The sequence below is a fragment of the Hypanus sabinus genome, chromosome 26 (assembly GCF_030144855.1).
Source record: "Hypanus sabinus isolate sHypSab1 chromosome 26, sHypSab1.hap1, whole genome shotgun sequence".
Lineage (NCBI taxonomy): Eukaryota > Metazoa > Chordata > Chondrichthyes > Myliobatiformes > Dasyatidae > Hypanus > Hypanus sabinus.
In genome coordinates this window covers 27,317,929-27,334,549 of record NC_082731.1, presented here as the reverse complement: position 1 = coordinate 27,334,549, position 16,621 = coordinate 27,317,929, and the positions used below count along the sequence as shown (strand labels likewise).

Below are 16,621 nucleotides of genomic sequence, written 5' to 3'. Positions count from 1 at the left end.
GGATGTCAAGAGCAAGTTTGTCACAAAGGGAGTGGTGTGTGTAAAATGAACTACCAGCAACAGTGGTAGAGGCAGATTCAGTAGGGTCTTTTAAGAGACTCTTAGATAGATACATGGAGCTTAGAAAAAGAGGGCAATGGGGAAAGGGAATATTCTAGGCAGTTTCTAAGTCAGTTACATGGTCAGCACAACATTGTTTGCCTGTAACGTGCTGTAGATTTCTATGTTCCTGTACACAATCTTTTGTCTCCTGCCTGGCCTCATTCACTACTTCGATATCAAGTACTGCACACACTCTCACTGGAACTTCTATGTGCTGATTAAGGAAACTTTTCTGAATACATTTGACAAACTCTATCCCATTTATACCCTGAATGTTCCTTATTAACTGTCTCCAAAAATCACATTCAAAACATTTTAAAATTACATTTATTGAACTTGGATTGGTACATTGACAAACACAAAGATTTAATACATTTTGCAGTCCCAGACAGGGTTGAAATCCATTCAAACGTGGCAGAAGGTCTGAGAATATACCAAGCAACTCAGAGATTTGTAGGGAACAATGTTTGTAGCTTAATTTGGTTAGTGATCTTAATTTCATCCATAATTATTTTAAAAGGTCCAAGGTTTCATGTTTTAATGAGCTAAATAATCCTTTCTGATAATTAATAATCATAAAACTAACAAAACTAGGGTTTCATGGATTGAATATCACAGTGTTACACACAAGATTTAAAACTATCAGTCAGAACAAGTGAGACATTGACCAGAGTGGGTTTGCTGTGAGATTTATTGATGCTTCGGAACAGGTTGGTTGTGAGCGACTCATGACCCACCACACAGGAGAAAGTGGTGCCGCTCTTCCACTCCTCAGGAGAAACCTTCAGCTGACTGGTCATTGTGTTCCAGCCTTTTCTGGGGTCCTTGGTCACCGGCTGGTTCACAAACCCTGTCTTCAGAAGGGTGTCATTGGCCATCCAGGCCACATAGATCTCTGCCGGAGAGAACTTGGTGACCAGACACATCAAGGTCACAGTCTGATCGGTGTCTACCTCATCCGATGATGGGGGGAGGAGGTAGATGTGAGGACGAGTCACATCACCACCTGGAACACAGAGAATCTCAGTTAGAATGAATCTTCCAATAATTCCCTCCTTACCCAACACGTTCTGGTCTTGCACCATCATGAACAATTTCTAAATCTGAGAGGCTTCACTTTATCTGAAACTAAAGACTTTTCCCTTTCTGTTCATCATTGGGATTTATGGAGTGGAAATCTTGAACCTGCTGCATTTTACAGCTTCCAGTGAGGTTAGTCCACTCAGTTCAATCAATGGGAGTCGCTGAACACAGTAACTCAACAGAAAGTGGAACTCAGCCCCTGGACTTGCATCAACCTGTGCTGTTTGTTCCATCTCCCCTGGAGCAGGGGTGGCAGTCTCAGCTGTGTACGTGTAGAGGGAGTGAGAACCTGTGGAACTCTCTCCCACAGAAAGCACTTGAAGAAATATCATACAATATATTCAAGAATGGGTTGTATTTACTTCATGTGAATGGGTCAAAGAATATCTGCAGAAAGCAGGAACAGGGATTGAATTTGGATGATCAGCTGAGACCAGATTGAATGGTTCAACAGATCGAGAGACCCAATGGCCTGCTCTTGTTCTTATTTTCTGCACAGTGCTGGATGGTGATAAATCTGTCCAATTGCCGAGATCAAACTCACACTGAATTCTGTCCACACGTACCTGTGTCCTTCCTGATGGATTTCTTCACCAGTGCTGGCAAACTCGCGTCCTCTATCACACACGAGAACTCAGCCCCACTGTTCCACTCTGCAGCAGGGACCGTCAGTCTGCTGGTGATCGTGTCTTCACTTCCATTGCTGTCTGGACCCAGAGTCCTCACCCCATCTTCCTTCTTCCTTCTGTCCACCTGCCAGGTTACACTGAATCCCTGTAAATCACTGTGAACCACCTCACACAGAATGGTCGCTGATCTCTTTGTCCAGATCTCTTCAAAGGAAGGTTTGCTTAAAGTGACGGAGGGGTGGGTATCTGAACATTCATCTGAGAGAAATGTCACAATTATTATTTCACCATTCCCTGATGGACAAGTTTGTCACTGACAAGACCAGCACTTCCTGTTCATTTCTGGTAAATCATTTGCCAGTCCCATCAAGATGAGTTGAGAGCAATCTACATTGGTGAAGAAAGGAATCTCCCCAATTGAGCAGACAGGGTAAACACCCTGAGGGAACATAAATGAACAAGACTGGTCCTTACATAGTTTTTGCATTTTCTTTAAACAAATACAGAAAATAGCCAGTATATCAGAGTGTGACTGTGAACAGGAAGCAGCGCAAAGTTTCAAGTGAAAATATTTCAGAATATACACTTATTTCAAAAGTATTCAAAATATTTTTCAGAAATATTAAAAATTCACTTTTATACTTGATGTTGTGTAATTAACATTTGCTTCTGCTTTGTCAGAATGTTGTGTGTTCAAGCCGCCCTCCAGAGGCTTCTACACATTGTCCAGGCTGACTGTTCCCACACAGGAGCAGAGGGAGAGCTGCTCTGCTGGAAATTCAGTCACCACTGAGGCAGCAGTTGAGGTTGGGATTACATTCAATGTCAGAGGGAGATAGTGATTTGAAGACAAGTATAAGAGATCTCCAGAGTCCCTGTCCAGGGAAATGGTCTGGATTCTCCTCAAGTAATGAAAGCATTTTTTGAGATACAATTAGAGTTTTGGAAAACTGGATTATGTTGGTTGAGAGTGGAAAATAAACCAATAACCGGTGGATTTAAGTGCCAAGTGAGATTAAAAAGATTATGGCGTTGAAACAGAAGGTGAAGCAGGAACAAGTATGTGGCTCACTACTCTATGAGGCTTCACTCACCTCAGCACTGAGCCTGGCTCCGTGGCCGTGGCCTGCAGCCATCGGTCTCCTGGACCGGTTGCAGTGCTGAACTGGTGACGTGGCTGTGGATTTACTTCAGGGGACTCTGTGGTTCAGGTTCTGTGGATTGTTTGTTTGAATTTGTTTTATTGTTTACACAATTTGTTCTTTTTCACACATTGGATGCTTGACTCTGAATTCTATTGTGTTTCTTTGATTTATGAATTAAGATGCTGATGGGGGATAATTGCAAAAGATAAATGGCTGAAGCAGAAGTAATCTGATAGGACAGTGGACCATGGAGGAAAGTGCAGGAGGAGGGGAACCAAATAGAGATGATGGGCAGGTGAGAAGTGAACAGTTGAGGGTATTAGAAAAAAAAATAAAAAAAGTGGAGATTAATGAAGTTGCAAGAATGAGTATTCATGCCATCAGATTGGCAGATATCTGGATGGAATATGAGGTGTTGCTGCTCCAACCTGACTTTGGCCTCACCATGGCAATAGAGGAGACCATGGACAGACATGTCAGAATGGGAAGTCAAATTGAAATAGGTGGCCACGAGGATAATAGAGTTCAAATAGAAATGTGATTAGAGAGGTCATCATTTTGAATCACTTGTTCTCTTCTCTCCTGTTAAACTTCAATCCCAATGGACACCAGAGGTAGGTCTGGAATCCAGTAAATGGAATGTAATAAAATTAATTGACAAATTGGGTACACAGCCAATCACTTATTTCACACTTTCCTGCTGAACAATGATACTCTCGGGTTGAACTATCTGAGAATGTTGCATTGAGATTACTCTGGTAAAAGATCATTGGCACAGGCTTCCAAAAAAAAACAGTTGGGACAGTTTCCACCTGGAAATGGAAGATTCATAGATTTAACCATGAGACACTTTCACCTCTTTTCTAGTGCTTGGAAAAAGGGAGCCCCACATATTCCCCATCTCTATCCTCTGTATATTGCATCCTGTCAGGATGAGGATGTGTCCGCCATGATAAATGCATGCTCTCTGAACCTGGTCGAGGATCTGAAGATACAAGGTCACAACATTCACTCGAGGATTGGGCATCAATTCAAAAATAATCCAGGCACCTACATTTCAGTGAGTGGACAATCAAAAGAAGAGTCTCTCAGGAAACACTGGAAACAGACTCTGGGGACTGAAGCAAATACAAAATTGCAGAGATATTTTTTTTTTGAGTAACTAACACTGATTAGATAGTGAAAACGGGAAAGGGAGGTTTTCTCCAGATGGTAAAGCATGGGATGTGAGCTTTGCTCACTGACTTATTTTCATTATAGCTACAAACAGAGACAACTCAAATTATTGAGACACAATGTACAGGAGACCTAATCTTACACTTTCCAGCCCAGCAGATGGGGTTAAAGCTGCTGGTGATATGAGTTGATTCAAAGTACAAAGAACATCTGTACATCACTCAACAAGATTGACAGTAGGGACAGGAATTGTGTGGGAGTATCAGTTAAGTAGTTTAGTACTGTAAGTTAATTAATTTTTCTTCAGATATCACTCACCCTCTTGATACGTTATGTTGACCTGACCAATGAAACCAGAAGGTGCGTGATTCACTTCACAAGTATATTTCTGTTTCTTCCATTCCTGCACAGGCACTGTCAGGTAAGTGATTGTTTCAAATCCACCACCAGATCTCCGAGAGGAAGGGAGAACGATGCCTTCTTGGGCAGATCCAGCTTTTTTCCAGGATACTTGAATGTTTTCAGGAGAGAATCCAGATATCACACAGCCCAGGACAGCATTTGTTTGACTGTGGATCACCTCCCGGGATGGAACAAGGGAGCTGAGCTTCGGAGCTGTAACACATTTAATATCTGTCAGTACATGATTGCTTGGTCCATGCTTTGGACTTCATTCCCCCTCATCCCGGGGAAGTTCCCCAGTTCCCTCTCAAGAATGGTGTTAATTTACAGATGGTCTGATGATCTGATGGCTCACACCAGTGAGTGGGAGGGCTGGGTGTATCACTTGGGCCTCCCAGCAGCGTGTCCCACTATGCTATGATAATGCAGAGAGATGGGTCATGAGGTTGAGGTGCAGACCTGCCATGATCTAATTGTTTAATGGAGAATGACTGAAACCAGCTCCTGTGAGCAGGAGTACATGGTGTGGTACTGTTTCCACTGGTGAGTTTGGGAAACACAATTTTAGGTTTAATGGGAAAGATGAATAGATGGACAGGAGGGAATTATTTTGTTGTAACTGGAAAGACAGGATCAGATCTGTGAGAAGATGGTTAAAGAAGGGCACTGGAGTGGATTCTTTCATCACATTCAGAAGGGCTGCTTTTACCAGAAGAGGGGGCAGCTGCAGGGTGGAGGGGAAAAGTGCAGGAGGAGTGGGGTAAAGTTTAAATTGTTGTTCTGTGTGCAGGGGTACAATGGGCCCTCTGTATGTGTACAGGAGCTGATCTGTAGGGAGGGTATAGTGGGACGGGGTGGTGGTGAGGCTCCTGAAATTAGACAGTGGAGCAGATACAATGGAGGCAGATCCTGATACTGAATTTCGCTGCTCATATCGACTTTCATACGTTTTCTCACTGTCATTGTAAGAGTAGAATAAAGGAGTTAGTTGCCATGTTCCTAGGTTATCTGACAAAGCTTCCTACTCCAGATTTATGCTCTGACATCAGAGCAGATTTAAATGCAAATAGTTTCTGATACTAACGTTGTGGTTGAAGTTTCCGCCACTCTGCTGTCACAATCTCGTTTGGCTTGTACCCTGCCTTGCAGTAATAGACTTTATTCTTCCAGTCCACCACAGAGACTTCGAGAAAGCTGCTCATTGTGTACTTTGAATTTTTCCCCAACACCGCTGGGTATTTCTTGATTCCTGTGGTGATGTCCCCACTGTTAGTGGACCATGTCTGACTGATGCTTTCAGGCTGATAGTCCTTGACCAGACAGAGGAGCCTGATGCCTTGGTCAGATTCTGTGTTGCAGGAAGGTATGATGTAGACTGATGGTGTGGACTTGACCTCTGAAATAGAAAGAAATTCACAGATGCGTCACTTCAACACTCAGCTGTGAGTCTGTCACTGATGTAGGAGGGTGTGGATCAATCCCACATTGGCAACTTGGACACCCAGTCCAGGCCAACACTTCAGTGCAAGACTGAGGCAGTGACCCAATGTCTTATTGGGATCTCAGTCAAAATACCAAAGTGAATCTGTCATAAGAACATAACAAATAGGAGCAGGAGTAGGCCATCCAGCATAGTGAGCCTGCTCCACCATTCAATAAAGTTCATGGCTGATATGACCATAAACTCAGCTCCATCTACCTGCTTTCCCCCCACCCCCATAACCCTTAATTTCCCTACTATGTAAAAATCTAACCGTTTCTTAAATATATTTAGTGAAGAAGCCTCAACTGCTTCCCTAGGCAGGGAATTCCACAGATTCACCACTCTCTGGTGAAAGCATTTTCTCCTAAACTCCATCCTAAACCTTCTCCCCTGAATCTTCAGGCAATGACCCCTTGTTCTATTCTCACCTACCAATGAGAAACAACTTTTCTACTTCTATCTTATCTATCCCTTTCAAAATTTTGTATGTTTTTATAAGATCCCCTCTCAATCTTCTGAACTCCAAAGAGTATAGTCCCAGGCGACTCAATCTCTTCTCATAGGTTAAACACTTCACCCCTGGAATCAACCTGGTGAACCTCTTCTGCACCACCTCCAAAGCCAGTATATCCTTCCTCAAGTATGGAGACCAGAACTGCACACAGTACTCCAGGTGCGGCCTCACCAGTACCCTGTATATTTGCAGCATGACCTCTTTGTTCTTTGATTCAATCCCTCTTGCAGTGAAGGCCAACATTCTGTTTGCCTTCTTAATAACTTTTTTACCTGCAAGCCAACTTCCAACTACATCCAAAAACAATTCCCAATTCTGAGAAGTCTGTTAGCACCAGATCAGTAGCGTTTACAAAAAAAATAGTAAGATTTAGAAGAATAATTTTGATGTGTTTGTTGATGCTGTTGATGAGAGGAGTGAAGGCATCCAGGACATCACCAATTACAAGACAACATCACCTGACTGTGCAGGTGATGTCTCCCTCCCAAATTTGCTGAATAACTTCTACGCCCGGTTTGAGGCGAAAAATTATGTGGCAGAGAGGAAGTCCACCCCCACTACAAATAACCAGGTGCTGTGTCTCTCCGTGACCGATGTGAACAGAACCCTGTGCAGGGTCATCCCACGGAAGGCTGCTGGCCCAGAAAACATCCCTGGTAGAGTGCTCAGAGGATGTGCGGACCAGCTAGCAGATGTTCTCACTGACATCTTCAACATCTCCCTGAGCAGCGCCAACAGTCCAACGTGCTTCAAGGCCACCATCATTGTCCCCAAGACAATCTTCAGTGTCCTGCCTAAATGACTACTGTCCCATTTCACTTACATCATTCATCATGAAGTGTTTCGAGAGGCTTGTCATGAGGCATATCAAGACCCTGCTGTCCCCCCCCCTCACTGGACCCCTTGCAGTTTGTGTACAGTCCTAACTGCTCAACAGATGACGCCATTGCCACCACCCTCCACCTGGCCCTAACCCACCTGGATAAAAAAAAAAGACATACGTTCGGATGCTGTTCATAGACTTCAGTTCAGCATTCAATACAATCATCCCTCAGAAACTGATTGGAAAGCTGAGCCTATTGGGCTTGAACACCTCCCTCTGCAACTGGATCCTAGACTTCCTGACTGGGAGACCTCAGTCAGTCCAGATCAGGAGCGGCATCTCCAAAACCATCACACTGAGCACAGGGGTTCCCCAGGGTTGTGTGCCCAGTCCACTGCTGTTCACTCTGCTGATCCACGGCTGTGCTGCAACACACAGCTGGAACCATATCATCAAGTTCACCTATGACCCACCCGTGGTGGGTCTCATCAGCAAGAATGACGAGTCAGCTTACAGAAAGGAGGTGCAGCGGCTAACAGACTGGTGCAGAGCCAACAACCTGTCTCTTAATGTGAAAAAAACAAAAGAGATGGTTGTTGACTTCAGGAGGGCATGGAGCGACCACTCCCTGCTGAACATCAATGGCTCCTTGGTAGAGATTGTAAAGAGCACCAAATTTCTTGGTGTTCACCTGGTGCAGAATCTCACCTGGTCCCTCAACACCAGCTCTATAGCAAAGAAAGCCCAGCAGCATCTCTACTTTTTGCGAAGGCTGAGGAAAGTCCATCTCCCACCCCCCCATCCTCATTGCATTCTACAGGGGGTTGTATTGAGAGCATCCTGAGCAGCTGCATCACTGCCTGGTTTGGAAATTGCACCATCACAGATCGCAAGAGCCTGCAGCAGATAGTGAGGTCAGCTGAGAAGATATTTGGGGTCTCTCTTTCCACCATCACAGAAATTTACACTACATGCTGCATCCGCAAAGGAAACAGCATTGTAAAGGACCCTATGCACCCCTCGTACAATCTCTTCTTCCTCCTGCCGCCTGGGAATGCCGCATTCGAGCTCTCAAGAGCAGACTATATAACAGTTTCTTCCCCCAAGTTATCAGACTCCTCAATACCCAAAGCCTGGACTGACACCTTGCCCTACCGTCTTGTTTATTATTTATTGTAATGCTGTTTTTGTGTACTTTATGCAGTCCAGTGTAGGTCTGTAGTCTAGTATAGGTTTGTGTTTTTTTTTAATTACGTAGTTCAATCAAATGTTTTGGACTGTCATGAAAACCATGGTCCTGAAAAACATTCTCATTTTTACTATGCACTGTACCAGCAGTTATGGTCAAAATGACAATAAAAGTCGACTTGACTTGATTGGTGTGGACATTTTACTGGGTCTCCAACACCATGTGTGCAATATAGTGGAGGTTGAGAAATGGACTCTGCTTCTGAAATTCAACTCAGACTACATGATACAGCTGACATTGCCTCACATATTTACTATGCATCACAAGAATTTCAACTCCACTGAGCCTGCGGAAACTACTGGGTAACTGGGAGGGAATGGCAACTTGCATCAGGAACGACAGGAACTGAAAATATATTAGTCCAGACTGTGGGGAAGTATCGGGCAACACATGAGATTCCTGAGCAGATGGAGAAATCTCAAAATGGCATTAGATGCAAGTGATATTCTCACTGAACAACCAGCCCACAGAGTCCAGTGAGCAAATGCAGGTTGTGGCAATTCACAACCATTTAAGGTGCAAAATACACCTGAAAGCATTGGTTCTCAATTCATTTCACTGGAAAAGGAGAAGTGTTGACTTACCAAGGTCAGTAAAAGTGTCAGGATCAATTAACTAATTGACCAATTGACAGCATTGACAGGTGGATATGTTGAGGAGATGTGGTTTGACCAGTTGTCAGAATTACCTTGGATACTGTTGTGGACGGGGTTTGTTCTGACCCACTGACATGACATCATTTACCTCTTGATTGACTCTGTCAATGTCAGATTGTGGCTGGTGGATGAGAAAAGCATCACCCAAGACTGCGTGGACACGGCACAACATGCAGGAACTCTGGGAGTAGGAGACTAGTGGGAGAGTGTGTCAGACAGTGTGAATTACAGTAGGTGAGGGTCCAACAGTAAGATGGTCAACAGACACACAGGCTTCAGATCGATTCTTCTGTTGGAAGGGCAGCAAATCCAATATTTGGAGTAGAAATCAAGTGGTTGGAAGGTCACAATTTCAATTGGGGCAAAATTATGAAATATTCAGTTTACAGTAATCACTCAGGGACAAAGGACATAAAATATTGAAATGTGGATTTCAAATAGAATGAATATAAATAAGCAAATATAACAAGTAAAAAGGAATCAATATTATTTAACTGGTCAATAATGACAGCTGCATTGTTTAGAACCATTTCCAGGTGACTCTGGGGACTGTGAACTCAGAATATTTGCCTTCCTGAGTAAACACAGTTGATTCAGGTTGACAGGACAGGCAGAGCAGAGAAATGGTCTCTTTCTCATTCCTTCAGACTGAGCCTGGAACACCCAGTGAAATGCTGATGTCTCACACAACTTCTGTGAAACAGGGGGACAAGCTGACCTGTGCTGTGGGTGAAGTGTCACAGGAGAGAAAGCACAGGGCACAGTGCCAACTGGACCATGTCCACACAGACCGGGCTGAATGGTGCTGGTTCTAACCTGCTGGGATTCTCCCCACACTGCTACACAGGGAAATGTGGGACCCCGCTGGGTTTCTGGATGTTGGAGGCTTGCAGTGAGGTGTATCGGGCCTCAGCATTAAATAGCCTCAGGCAGCACCCTGCTGGGAATCGGGGTCCAGAACACCCTGACACTGGGTAATTGTGGGGAGCGGACCGTCTTGTCAATGCTGTCATGTAATTTAACAGGTTTGAAATATCTGGGAAACATTAAAATTGATGTAAATTCCTGTGGCAACAATTAATTCTGCATATTTTGGTTTAAGATAATAAATCTGAAAAGCATTAAAACACAATCAGCCAGAAATCATTCATGACTAAATCCCATCCCAAGGCTTAGAATCCCCAGTCAGATGAATGGGGAATGTGATCCTTTGTCAGGTCCAGCCTGTGAGGGAAATGTGGAGGTGGATTTCTCAGTGTTACAACAGGACTTCTGGCAGGACCAGGTGCCATGTGGTAGAGGGTGGTAACAGTTCTGGAGGCATCTGTCACTCAATAGATCCTGGGTTACAGTGGTCTGTGGAACTGAGTGACTGACTCAAATGTAAATGGGTGAACACAGGTTGTCACCTTCAGACTGCCAGCCACAACATATTCCATTTCACCACAGTATCCTCAGCTTCCCAGGTACACAGCAGCTCAGGAACAGGCTGGTCAGCTGATGTCCAAGAAACCTCGCTGCTCTTTATCAATGTTAATTCTCACAACAGAAGAATTGTTGTTCCAAGGAAATGGCACCATTTGGATGTCCTACAACTAGATAGTGTGTCTATTCATCTACTGCACAGTCAGAATTCAGATGAGTTACCAGTGGTTGGAAGCTTCAGGATTGTTGGCTAAAAGTGACCATTCCCTTCCAACATCACACTAACAGACTAGATTGTCATGTTGTAGTTCAATTTGTGGGAAAAAGGTGCAGACAGGTTGGAGGTTTAGTTGGATGAAATGACACTGCAGAAGTACTTGCTGATTTAGGAAAGACTTTGGGATGTTCTGGGGTTGTAGAAGTCGATGAAAAACACACAAAAGAATCAAAATCAGTAATAAAACTGGAAACAACAGTTGCCAGAAATCAGACTGACAGAGTTTGGTGAAGGGTCACTGATGTGAAACATTAACTCTGTTTCTCACCCCACAGATGTTCCCTGAGCTGATCAGTGTTGGCAGTACAGGAGGCACAATAATGTCAGTCGGTGAGATTTGCAGCTGAGGATCTTTTACATCCCGGGACCAGCAGGTAGTAAGGACAGTTCTGTCTGGATCAGTGTTCCTCTGGGTCTTTATAAAAACACCCAACAAACTGACAGCAGGGAGATGGGGTGAAGAGGGGAACTGGACCTGGGTGCGTCACAGGGTGCTGGGGTGAAGAGGGGAACTGGTCCTGGGTGAATCAGCTCAGAAGAAATTTGCAAAGAAATGATACTTGGGTATTTGTACAAAATGATCAATGGTGAATGAGCAGATCGGGGAGACTCAGTCTGATTTTAGTCTGTATTGCAGTAAGTGGATGGAACATCGGGTCATATGAATGACAAGTAGGCAATTTTATTTATTCATCTTTTGGGATCTAGGCTTTGCCAGTAAAGTTTGAATGAATTACATATCTGAGCTGCCATTCAGGGGGCATTTGGCGACAAACATTGATGGGTCAGGAGTCATAAATAGACTCGAAGTGCAAGGATGAGAGATCATCTTCCCTGAGGGACATCAGCAAAATTGAAGGTTCATCATTACCAATGACTAGATTTAAAAACAATACCAATTATTATGTTGGAAATCTGACCTCAGATCCAAATCTTTTGCAGATTATGATGAACTGAGTTTAAATTTGTCAGTTTTGTTGTGGTGGTATCCGGGGACTGTTCATCCATCCCTCTGCACTACTCATCTGCTGTGTCTAACCTCTGCTGCCCCTGCCCTAGGAGGGATGGGACAGTGCAAAAGGATCTTTGCATCTAATCCGTGGCTGCCAGGACAGGACATGTGAGCTATAATCTGCATTTAACTCATGCTCTGTGTACTCTGGGTTGGAATCCCTTTGAGGAAGAATTTCCCAGATTTACAGGATAAATACCAATTCCATTGAATGACTGACCTGTTTGATGGCAAAATGATACCCCGGAGCAAAGGTTCCCGAGTTCGAATCCAAGTCGGTTTTGCGTCGAGTTAGCAACTCGGCTTCAAGAATAACTTCCTATGTCAAAAGAAGGCGCCCCGATAACCCCACTGTTGAGTTCAGGGCTGTTCTTCTCTTCATTGAATGACAGAGCAGAGAGGGAGGCCATTCATCCGATATTGTCTGTGCTTCCCTTTAGCTGAGCAAACCCAATAAACCCATTGGTCTCTCTGCTCTTCCCTGTATCCCTACAAATGGCGGATCCCCTCCTGTTCCCTCTCTACACTCACTATTGGCCACCACCATCATTCAGGCAGTGTGTTCCAGATCACAAACGTTCATCAACAACCCTTCCCTTAAATGCTCCCCTATTACACATTATTGACTTGAACGCTTCCCTCCCCACCCCACCTGCACCACTCCTCCCTCCCCCACCCACCAATGCAAGGCTGCCCAGAATGTGTGTAGGAATTGTGATTTCAATTCCCTGCCTTACCCTCCTGCACCACTTCCCCACTGCCTTCTCACTCCAAGATTCTCCCCCCCTCCCCGTAGCCCACCTCCTCACCCATCAGGGAATAAAACTAAAACCTTAATCACATCAATTAATCCTGGGATATCGCCGAAACTTTTGCTGTATCCCGGGACGGACCTCAGGCCGGACATTACATGATGGGACTGACACCCACCTGTACCCTGGGGATATTGAGCCATCAACCACATCATACATGTGTAACCATTCCCTCAGATTATGTCTCAATCCCATTACCTTCAGCATGAAAGCAGCCGACAGTAAAACCCGATCCCAATAACTTGACACTGAACAGATCCATTGTTGTCACTGACAGGGAGCGAGTTCAACTGCACTGAAACGCTCAGCCCCTGAACGTGGCTTCAGTTGGTGCTGAGAATCAGAAGCCAGACTTGAACCAAACACTGAGCTCACTCAGCACAACCGGCCGGTGTCAAGGCACAGTCTGGTGCCAAGAACCGACCCCATTCCCCTGAGCCTGTTCCCGGTCTGTGGACAGTTCACTGGTGGGGTGGGGGATGTACCCTTGTACTGTCACTGGGCTCTAGAGAAACCCGCCGGTTCGGGGAGATTCATGTACTCGCTCTAAATATCTCACTGATTTCAGGCGAATCACCGAATTCCCCAAACCTTAAATAAATACTAATACGTGGTTATACAATTGAGAAACTGGTCTTACCTGAAGTCACTGTCAGCGAGGTTCCTCCGCCCCAGTAGTCAAGATAGTACTTCATATCATTACTGTATCTCGCACAGTAATAGGTGGCCGTATCGTCCAGTTTCAGGCTGGTCATTTGCAGATACGCCGTACTGCTGTCTTTGGAAACAGTGAACCGGCCTTGGACTTCGGGTGCATAATATTTAGTGTCATCATAGTATATTGCAGCCAACCACACCAGCCCTTTCCTGGAGATCGATTTCACCCAGTGTATTCCATAGACATTTCTATCAAAGGTGCTGACTGTGCAGGACAGTCTGTGGGACAGCCCGGGCTTTACCACCGCTGACTCGGGCTGGGTCAGCACGATGTCGGAATGCACTCCTGTCATTAAAGGATAAAAGAACAGACGTTAATAAATCGTTCCACGAGCAGAGGGTCAGAGAAATTCCAAGAATCAACCGATCTCGTGTGCGGGACAAGCCGCGGGACACCCACCTGCCAGACAAGACAGGAGGAGACAGAGATAAGGAACGACACCCATCACCGCGAAAACCGAGCCGGACTTGGACACTGTTGAGATTGGCAGCTTCAGCTCAGGCCAGCTTGGTCCTGAGCCACAGTGAGCGCCGTTTAAATAGGGACGTGGGCTGTGAGTGAGAGAGGGAGCCACGGTTTGAACAGGCTCTCACACACTGAAACCAGAGGCGCAGCTTCCTGTCCCCGCCCAAAGCAGCGATTTCAATTCCCCAAAAGGTGTTTGTCTCTGCAACAGGCGGCAGGTCAGCGGCAGTGATCAGATTCGGATTAAAGATCTGTCACACTCTGCTCGATTCATCAGTTTCAGCAATGAACAATTTGTGAATCCCAGTGAGAGTGAATGAGAGACACCAGTCAGTGGAAGATTTCCCCCGGGAGACAGGGACTAAGAGACACCAGTGTGAGGAAAAGGTCTAATAACTAAAATAACCAAAATAATTAACACAATATACTGTCTAAACCCAAGTAATAAGAAACAATGTCAAACGGAAGGGGGTGGAATATACATTAGTATATTCTTTGGGGGTGAAATATTCTCTCTCAGAGACCTGACAACAGAAGTCTCAGTTCCAAGTCCTCAGAAGATCTCACCTCATCAATGTTGGAAAACTTTTTAACCTGTTTCAGCCTGCGAGAGGAGCAGGACGTTTGATGTAAAGAATTCCCGAGCAGAACCCGAACCGCAGGAGAAATATTTGTATTTGGAAACAGAATGGTTGCGAGTCAGATGTGCGGAGAAGTGATATGGGATGGGTTGGTGATGACAGGGGGAAGAAATCCATAGAGGGGATCATCTGTTGCTATCAAAAATACCCATCCTGGTAATGGCAGTACAGTGTATCCTATTATCAAAACAAAGCTCACCCTGTCACAGTGATTTGCAGTCGCTCAGAAGCATTCATAACACCACCATAGATGACTGCAACTTGGCCACAAAAGGTGGTGGTTTGGGCATGGCATTAGCAACCTCATCCCATTAAAGCCCAGAGTTACAAAAATGCCAACAGAAGCTCCAAAGACCTCATCACTGGGAGAGAAAGGACTACCAACAAGATTGACCCAGGACAGAGGAATCTGACAGCTACTGCCAATGGCCTATGCCCCAGTTGGGATGCTGGGCTTACTCAGCAGATTTCATAGCTTTAGGACAAGCCAGGATCATTTTGTAGTCAATTAAGTCATTTTTGAAGTGGAGTCACTGGTGTCACTGAGGGAAAGTGTGACCCAAATGGCATAGAGTAAGCAAACTGAAACAGCAATGGAGTAGAGAGATTCAGACATTCTGTGATGCTGGTTGAGGGCAGACAGGCAGTGGAGAACTTTCTAAATCTTTTACCTCCGCTGGAAAGGCAGTACTTCACCGTTCACTGCCTGGCACAGCCAGCCTGCACCACGGGCTCCAATCTCTGCAGAGGAACCATAATCCACAAAGAGTGGCACAAAACTGACAGTGATCCCACTGAGATGGGTAAAAATACCATGAGTGTCGGGAAAGATTCCAGGATATTTCACTGCTACATCCTTGCATCCCACTGTGGTAGCAGTCGATACAGGGCAGCAACAGCAATCAGAAAATGCACAACAGATGCAGGAGGAGGGGCCATTTGATCCCACTCACCTGCTATATCATTCAATAAGATCATCACTTAGATTTTAACTCAAATTAAAATCATATCAGTAAATTAGCTGTTGCCTTGAATGCTCTCAGGGAATGAGGATCTCTAGCCCCTTGAGTCAAGGATTCCATAGATTCAATGTACTGTAGGTAAAGACATTCTCTCTTGTGCTCCTCTGCACACCACTGTTGTAACATGAGATTATTTGTGTAACTGATATCTTTCTGTCAGCTTGAACTAGTCTGGCCATTCTCCTCTGATCTCTCTCATTCACAAGGAGGATTCACCCACAGAATTGCCCCTCACTGCATTTTTTGTACCATTCTCTGTAAACTCTAGAGACAACTGTGAGTGAAAATCCCAGGAGATCAACAGTTTCTGAGCTACTCAAACAACCTCATATAACACCAACAATCATTCCACAATACAAGTCACTTAGATCACATTTCTTCCCTGTTCTCTGTGACACAGACATGGCAGGAAAACAAACCCAAGAGCAGGACTCCAACACAGAGGCAGGATCAGGATGCAGAATCTCCACAGCAGGTGTAGAGTCAGGACCTGGGAGACTTTGTTTACAGAGATACAGGGTTGGAGACTTAGAGCAAGGTCTCTCTGCCTGTCAACCAACAATCGGGCAAGGGCTGACTGCTGCATTCAGAGTCTTATCCTCTGGTGGCTAATGGAAACCAGGTGCTGGTTATTGAGAGGAATTGGGAATGATTGGGAATCAAGTGTGGGGATTAAGGAGGAAAGGGAAGAGGTGGGAAATGCCAGCCAGGACCATGATATTCTGATGTTTAGTTTGAACAATAATTGAACCTCTTGACCATGTCTGCATAATTTTATGCATTGTGCTGCCATATGATTGGCTGATTATGTATTTGCATTGACGAGCAGGTGCACATGTGTACCTAATAAAGTGGCCACTGAGTGCCTGTTTCAGTCCTTTGATCCCACTGTTTTAAACTTTATTGATCCAAGCTTTACATGAACAATCTTTCCTGAAATGACCATATCTGTCAGTTAAAACTTCCACTGCACTGCTCCAGTGCATA

The 16,621-nt window shown here is 44.8% G+C and overlaps 1 gene segment (V, D, J or C); it reads right to left on the bottom strand.

The window, feature by feature from the left end:
* Nucleotides 1-451: 451 nt before the first annotated feature.
* Nucleotides 452-14,002, bottom strand: LOC132381339 (Ig heavy chain C region-like). The segment is given in 6 exon segments: nucleotides 452-1,108; nucleotides 1,752-2,072; nucleotides 4,454-4,750; nucleotides 5,622-5,933; nucleotides 13,429-13,791; nucleotides 13,906-14,002. Coding segments are annotated over 6 exon segments (1,725 nt in total).
* Between the last annotated feature and the right edge of the window lie 2,619 nt (nucleotides 14,003-16,621).